At 41.5% G+C, this 8,352-nt stretch overlaps 1 protein-coding gene across 2 annotated transcripts; it reads left to right on the top strand.

Annotated features, from left to right (window-relative positions):
- Positions 1-878: 878 nt before the first annotated feature.
- On the top strand, positions 879-5,829 carry LOC115133992 (growth/differentiation factor 8). Of its 2 annotated transcripts, XM_065025686.1 has the most exons (4): positions 879-886; positions 4,326-4,666; positions 4,825-5,195; positions 5,449-5,829. In XM_065025686.1, exons 1-4 carry the CDS (start codon positions 879-881, stop codon positions 5,827-5,829), a joined length of 1,101 nt encoding a protein of 366 aa, XP_064881758.1. The 2 variants fall into 2 exon arrangements, with proteins under 2 accessions (XP_064881758.1, XP_029523349.1); XM_029667489.2 differs by lacking the exon at positions 879-886 and having other exon boundaries at positions 4,327-4,666.
- Positions 5,830-8,352: the final 2,523 nt, after the last annotated feature.

Raw genomic sequence — 8,352 nt, 5'->3', positions numbered from 1 at the left:
GTTTCAGGTTGGATACTCGACGGATATTCGTCTATAACCTTCCTTACATCCACAAACAGCAGTTAGGGACCATCAACATAGTGACAAATCAAAGTTTTCACATTTCAATAGCTATTTAACCATTACTCCTAAAACTTTAAAAACTGGTTCTAGCTAACCCGATGGCATAGACACACTGGCATAGACACACATTGCACACATTACTTTTTTGTTGATTTACATCTCGCACTAGTTTAAATTATTTATTTACATTTTTCTTCAAAACTTTCTACTTTTAATCTCGGACAAAACAGAGATGCTTGTTCTAGGTCCCAAGAAACAAAGAGATCTTCTATTGAATCTGACAATTAATCTTGATGGTTGTACAGTCGTCTCAAATAAAACTGTGAAGGACCTCGGTGTTACTCTGAACCCTGATCTCTCTTTTGACAAACATTATTATTTGACCATGCTGGACATTTTTGAACATTTGAACATCTTGGCCATGTTCTGTTATAATCTCCACCCGGCACAGCCAGAAGAGGACTGGCCACCCCTCATAGCCTGGTTCCTCTCTAGGTTTCTTCCTAGGTTTTGGCCTTTCTAAGGAGTTTTTCCTAGCCACTGTGCTTCTACACCTGCATTGCTTGTTGTTTGGGGTTTTAGGCTGGGTTTCTGTACAGCACTTTGAGATATCAGCTGATGTACGAAGGGCTATATAAATACATTTGATTTGATTTTTGAATTTAAAAATCTCAGCAGGGTAGCCTAGTGGTTAGAGCATTGGACTAGTAACCGGAAGGTTGCAAGTTCAAACCCCTGAGCTGACAAGGTACAAATCTGTCGTTCTGCCCCTAAACAGGCAGTTAACCCACTGTTCCTAGGCTGTCATTGAAAATATGAATTTGTTCTTAACTGACTTGCCTAGTTAAATAAAGGTAAAATTAAAAAATATGACCTACTGAACTCAAATAAGGTTCAGAATGTCCACTGACTACACTTTTATATTGCACACCCTTTAGTTTGTCCATTTTCATCTCACACATTTAACATGAATTTTTCTAAATTGAACATTTCAATAGCTCCTTGGTCATGTGACCTAATTACTTCAAACAAGATTCTGAATGTCCACTGACTACCCTTCTATTATTGCACACCCTTTAGTTTGTCCATTTTCATCTCACAAGATTTTACATATATTTTTCAAAATGTAAAATTTCAATAGCTCCTTGGTCATGTGACCTACTGACCTCAAACAAGGTTCAGAATGTCCACTGACTATACCTTCATATCACACACTGATGTTTGTCTACTTTCATATCATACTATTAGACATAAATATGTAAGCTTTGCAGGCCTTCATTTCACATGGGTGTTCATTTTTATTTTTTATTAACACATTTTCCAGCCTCGCAATAACTATCTTTCACATGGACACTGAAAAGATCTGCAAGTGGCTGTATGTGGTATGGATCAAGGACAGGAGAGGTGTTCGAACAGAGGTGCTTAAAGGAAGGCGCACAGGTAGGCCTCATGAAAAACAATGTTTCATGAGCTCTTTTTAATCACAGTAATAGGCAGGGATTTGTCAGTCAGAGTGAGCTTGATAAGGTGAAAGAATCATTTTCATAGCATCCCTTTCATATACTGTAGATTAAGACTAATCCTTCTACGTTGAGTATTAGAACGCAGTTTCTATAACCTGATAATGACTTGATATTTGAGTGCATTCACAACAAGCCACCTGCAGACAACTTACAAGATGCAATAGCGCATTTGAGGGTTCATTTTTTTCTGATGAAAATAGTTATTTCTAACTGGAAAAATATATTCCTAGGTCTTTTGTGAGTAAAATCCTTTTTCCAAAATTGATTTAGGTACATTTTTGTGAAGAGGTATGAGCGTTGTGATATGGGTCATTTAATAGTAAAATCATTTAAGGGATCAAAACATTTCTATATTGCTTCCCCAGTATCTGCATGAACCATCAGGCCAAGTGTTTTTGGTTGACCTGCTGGACAGAAAGAGAAGGAGGAATAGGAACACTCTGCATTCAAATTCAGGTCTTAGTTATTCCATTGTACTGGATCTAATACATATTAGCATTTTACATACATTCATAAGTGTAATCATTTTTTATGACATACTGTGAAAAACTCTCTTGGCTGCTGGCTCTGTCACTTTCAGACATGCGCAGAGCAGACTGAAAGGGGAAGGGTAGCTCTTAACTTGAACCACAGGGGTTCTCTGTAAAGAGAGAGTAATCCAAAAGGCACAGACACACCCCTTGACATTCAATTGGCACCCTTGACTTGTATGTATTCTCTCCTGATTGGTCTCTGTGGTGCTTAGTCAATGGGAACTCTGTTGCCGGCCCCATCATAACGTTTTTTACACTCTGGCAGTCTGACTAAAGTGCCAGAGGTATGAGGAGAGACATCCTCCTTTGTATTTATGGGAACAAATATATCCTAACAGTTTGGATCCTATTCTTGGACAGTTAGAAGACACAATGCATCAATGCAAAACATTTTTTTACTAATGACTGTCCATGAGTAACCTCAACCTTGTGGGTCTGTGGATGTTTGGGGAAATAAAATGCCAACTAAATTCTACCAGTGACGAGTCTCTCATGTTAAAAAATAAAGAATAATTGAGTTAATAAAGCCGCATACAAACATGGTCTCTTTTTTGCCTTCTTGAGTAAGGCATCTCCAAAATGCAGGCGTTCAAGCCTAGCTCAGATCTTTCTGTGGTGGTGGGGCAGCCAGCGGAAAATATGAAGGGTAGATGTTGGTAATGTTCTCTAGTTGCGCCGTGATTAGCTCAGTGTTCTGTCACTCATGGGGAAGTCTAAGGGTAGACCTCGAAAATTCAAATATAATAAAATCAAATTTTATTGGTCACATACACATGGTTAGCAGATGTTATTGTGAGTGTAGCGAAATGCTTGTGCTTTGACAATGCAGCAATATCAACAAGTAATCTAACAATTCCACAACAACTACCTAATACACATAAACCTAAGTAAAGGGATGGCTGGGCACTTTAACCACTTTGTGAAGTGCCACCTTCCTGTTCAAGTGAGCACAGCACAACAAGGAGAGTGAAAAATGTATTGTATGCTGCTGGTATAAATGATGTAATATGCCAGGGAGATATGTACACTGTTGCTAAGAATACTAAGTGTATGTTGTGTAGTAAGATGTTAGTAGCCCATGTGCCTCACCCTAATAATTTGGTCTATGTACCCTTCTTAATTTTGCCTACTGTTCTGACTTGGTGGTACACATGTAGCCTATAACCTGTTTTGGAGAAATGTAATCATCAAATTTTGTAAGAGCTTTCATTGTCTGCTTATATGGCCCCTTTATTTATCCGACGGTTCTGACTTGGTGCACAGGAAGAACACTGTAAGAACGGCTCATGTTCTGAATTCGGTCGCTGTACATTTTAAAAGTGCTAAACAAATAGTTAAATTGACTACGTCCCTCCTAGTTCGCTCATTAATGTCATTAATTACGAATGGCCTCTTATTCACTTGTTGTCCCTTTATATACCATAGTTTGTGCATCTCATTTGTCATTAGAAATCACATTTGTTTAAGCAAGTCAGCCATATCATTTATGTTTTTTAAAAGGCAGTAAATGAGGCTGAATGAACTGTGTCCCTGCCAGACAAGGATCTGCCGATAACCAGTTGTAGCAGTGGTAAGATGTTAGGACTGCCGTTGGGACAGCTTTGTGTAGGCCCTAACAGTTTGTGGGGACAGTTTGTCACCGTTATAGTGCAATTAATGTATTGTTTAGTGTTGTGTTGTGTAGTGGCTTTGCTGGCATGCATCCCACATTTATTTTATTTTTTTGCCCCAACAAGATTTACCTGCTAAAATCGCCACTGCACATTTGCACTATTACACTAGTGTTGAAAATGCGATGGAATAAAAAAACGTACGTGAAAAAGTAGGTGTACATTTTGTGTGCACTACGTCATCAGGCACTGATTTGTATCCATAACCAGTCATTTTGGTGGAAACACACCACAGGTGGAAAAATGTTATATTTTCTTTAAGTGGAGTCTAGAATATTCGCATGAAAATCTGTTGCCAATAGGATGGAAACATAGCTACAGATAGTGAATGCTTCCAGTAATTGGCCTATAGCATTTTAAAGTTGCCTATCTCTTTAAAACGGAAACAAAACATTAATCTCTAATGCAGCCAATCAGAATCATAAAAGGGAGATGGGGAGATTATAAAAAATAGTAATTAAAATATTTGTCACTGTGTTATATAGGCCTGGAATAGGCTATTCTGTCCAAAGTGGGATTAAAAAGACAAGTGACAGGATGCAATTTATGCTTTACCTGACACTCTTAGGTGTACTTAGCACCACCATGGGGATGAATGAAACCACGAGGCGCCAAGCCAACGTAACAGAAGAGGGAGAAGTACAGCAATGCTCAAACTGCGAGTTCAGAGAACAGAGCAGACTAATGAGACTCCACAACATCAGATCCCAAATTCTCAGCATTCTGAGGCTGGAGCAGGCTCCAAACATCAGCCGAGAAATGATCAGGCAGCTCTTACCGAAAGCGCCTCCCTTGACACAATTTATAGACCAGTATGAGCATCGTGTGGAGGATGAGGAGCGTGCCACCACTGAAACGATCATAACCATGGCAAAACGTAAGTAATTAAGTATTTTCTCATACAAAAGTGGGTAGTTTATGCCTGCCATGCGCCATGGAACCAGACAAGTCTGTGCGTAAAGTCACCGGTGTGGGGTGCGTAATTGGGTTCCAAATGGACAAAACTGGGACTTATTCTAACTCTTCTCTTTTTAGCTGGACCAATGTCACAACAAGACGGAATACCATCTTGTTGTTTCTTCAATCTTAGTCCGAAGATTCGACCTAACAACATTTTACATGCACAACTTTGGGTGCACCTGCGACCAGCTGACACCGTCACAACTGTCTTCTTGCAAATCTCCCGCATAAAAGCAACCACTGAGGGAAACTCACGCATACGGATCCTCTCCCTGAAGATCGACGTGGCTTCTGGTGCAAGCTCTTGGCAAAGTGTAGACATCAATCAATTACTCAAAACCTGGCTTCGTCAGCCAGAAACTCATTATGGTCTCGAGATCAAAGCTTATGATTCGAAAGGGCAGGACTTGGCTGTCACGGTAGCTGAGCTGGGAGAAGAGGGACTGGTAAGTACAGGCCTACAGTGTAGGCTGACTACCATCTGGAATGTAATTATATCATCATGATTTGGAATGTGATTTTGCCTTTAGGCATCATAAAAGGTTGGTTACAAGGTTTAATCAAATATATTATTATTGATAACCATGTATACACATAATCCATCCACAGTGGAGATTTCATTCCATCAGAGTTATGCCACCAGATGTTTGCAGTGCTGTTTTGTTTTGGATTTCATTCTTATTGTCATTACATTCACAGCAACCCTTCATGGAGGTGAAGATATTGGAGAGCCTAAAACGTTCCCGGAGGGCCTCAGGCCTGGACTGTGATGAAGAGTCCTCAGAGTCGCGGTGCTGCCGCTACCCCCTCACCGTTGACTTTGAGGCCTTTGGGTGGGACTGGATCATTGCCCCCAAACGCTACAAGGCCAACTACTGTTCTGGAGAGTGTGAGTACATGCACCGCCAGAAGTACTCCCACACTCACCTGGTGAACAAGGCTAACCCCCGGGGCACCACAGGGCCCTGTTGTACTCCAACTAAGATGTCCCCCATCAACATGCTCTACTTCAACCGCATGGAGCAGATCATTTATGGAAAGATACCATCTATGGTGGTGGACCACTGTGGCTGCTCCTGAGAGGGAGGATGAGAGGACTGGACAACACACGCATGCACACACGCACACACACATACACACACACGCACACACACACACACACACACACACACACACACACACACACACACACACACACACACACACACACACACACACACACACACACACACACACAGACACAGTGTTGTGTAATGAGTTAAAAAGTTATCCCAAAGTGAACCCTCTTACAAGAATCCATAATATTTTTGCATAAAAGGCTACAAGAGACATGTGGAGTTTGAAAAACATGAACCCTTTGCTCTGAGTGAGGACATGAACTGCCCATACTCTCCCCCCTGAGGTTCGTTCCGCAATGTGGCTGGAACTGCTATAAACATTTAAGGACACATAACACAATTGTCATTGGAGTGCAAAACCTGCACTGAAACAGATGTCCCCGATATTGTGGATCACAGGATTTTGGAACAGCTTGGTGGTCCTCAGAACACAGTGTCACATACAGAACTATTCTATTAGCCTACATTAATTGAAACCAAAAATGACATGTTCCTTATGTAGCTAACTGTTTTAGGCCTATAGTCATATTATATTGTGATCAGTTTAGCCTACAGCTCATGATAGGAATATTATGTTTTGCATTAGAGCTTCCCTAGTACTATACCAACTCAAATATATTTTTATTTGTCACATGCGCTGAATATTACTCTACTGTAGCTAGGAGCTAGGAAAACAAGCATTTCGCTACACCCGCAATAACATCTGCTATATATGTGTATGTGACCAATATTTGTATTTTATTTACTACTGGTGTAAACTTTAATGTGAAATGCTTGCTTACAAGCCCTTCCCAATGATGCATGAGTTTCCAAATAATAATACAAAATAACATAGTAACACAAGAAATAAAATAAAATACACAAGAATGGAGCTATTTACAGAGAGTACCAGATTAATGTGCAGTGGTACAAAGTATTTCAGGTAGATATGTAAACTCAGCAAAAACAGAAATGTCCTCTCACTGTCAACTGCGTTAATTTTCAGCAAACTTAACATGTGTAAATATTTGTATGAACATAACAAGATTCAACAACTGAGACATAAACTGAACAAGTTCCACAGACATGTGACTAACAGAAATTGAAAAAATGTGTCCCTGAACAAAAGGGGGGTCAAAATCAAAAGTAACAGTCAGTATCTGGTGTGGCCACCAGCTGCATTAAGTACTGCAGTGCATCTCCTCTTCATGGACTGCACCAGACTTGCCAGTTCTTGCTGTGAGATGTTACCCCACTCTTCCACCAAGGCACCTGCAAGTTCCCGGACATTTCTGGGGGGAATGGTCCAAGCCCTCACCCTCCGATCCAACAGGTCCCAGATGTGTTCAATGGGATTGAGATCTGGGCTCTTCGCTGGCCATGGCAGAACACTGACATTCCTGTCTTGCAGGAAATCACACACAGCAGTATGGCTGGTGGCATTGTCATGCTGGAGGGTCATGTCAGGATGAGCTTGCAGGAAGGGTACCATATGAGGGAGGAGGATGTCTTCCCTGTAACACATAGCGTTGAGATTGCCTGCAATGACAACAATCTCAGTCCGATGATGCTATGACACACCGCCCCAGACCATGACGGACCCTCCACCTCCAAATCGATCCCGCTCCAGAGTACAGGCATCGGTGTAGCGCTCATTCCTTCGACGATAAACGCGAATCCGACCATCACCCCTGGTGAGACAAAACCGCGACTCGTCTGTGGAGGGCACTTTTTGACAGTCCTGTCTGGCCCAGCGATGGTGGGTTTGTGCCCATAGGTGACATTGTTGGTGATGTCTGGTGAGGACCTGCCTTACAACTGGCCTACAAGCTCTCAGTCCATCCTCTCTCAGCCTATTGCAGACAGTCTGAGCATTGATGGAGGGATTATGCATTCCTGGTGTAACTCGGGCAGTTGTTGTTGCCATCCTGTACCTGTCCCGCATATGTGATGTTCGGATGTACCGATCCTGTGCATGTGGTGTTACATGTGGTCTGCCACTGCGAGGACAATCAGCTGTCCGTCCTGTCTCCCTGTAGCGCTGTCTTAGTCGTCTCACAGTACGGACATTGCAATTTATTGCCCTGGCCACATCTACAGTCCTCATGCCTCCTTGCAGCATTCCTAAGGCACGTTCATACAGATGAGCAGGGTCCCTGGGCATCTTTCTTTTGGTATTTTTCAGAGTCAGTAGAAAGGCCTCTTTAGTGGCCTAAGTTTTCATAACTGTGACCTTAATTGCCTACAGTCTGTAAGCTGTTAGTGTCTTAACGACTATTTCACAGGTGCATGTTTATTAATTGTTTATGGTTCATTGAACAAGCAAGGGAAACAGTGTTTAAACCCTTTACAATGAAGATCTTTGGATTTTTACGAATTATCTTTGAAAGACAGGGTCCTGAAAAAGGGATGATTCTTTTTTTGCTGAGTTTACATGAAGACAGGGTAAAGTGACTAGGCATCAGGATAGATAATAATGTTTGTGTGTTTGTGTTGATTTGGTATG

This window comes from Oncorhynchus nerka, linkage group LG2, assembly GCF_034236695.1.
Source record: "Oncorhynchus nerka isolate Pitt River linkage group LG2, Oner_Uvic_2.0, whole genome shotgun sequence".
Taxonomy (NCBI): Eukaryota; Metazoa; Chordata; class Actinopteri; order Salmoniformes; family Salmonidae; genus Oncorhynchus; species Oncorhynchus nerka.
The sequence above is the reverse complement of the archived record's forward strand: the minus strand, read 5'-3'. Positions and strand labels throughout refer to the sequence as shown.

Bases quoted from the DNA above. Each gene is read 5' to 3' on its own strand.
- LOC115133992 (XM_065025686.1), top strand. The intron at 4,667-4,824 runs GTAAGTAATTAA...TTCTCTTTTTAG, and splicing joins GATCATAACCATGGCAAAAC to CTGGACCAATGTCACAACAA. The intron at 5,196-5,448 runs GTAAGTACAGGC...TTACATTCACAG, and splicing joins AGCTGGGAGAAGAGGGACTG to CAACCCTTCATGGAGGTGAA.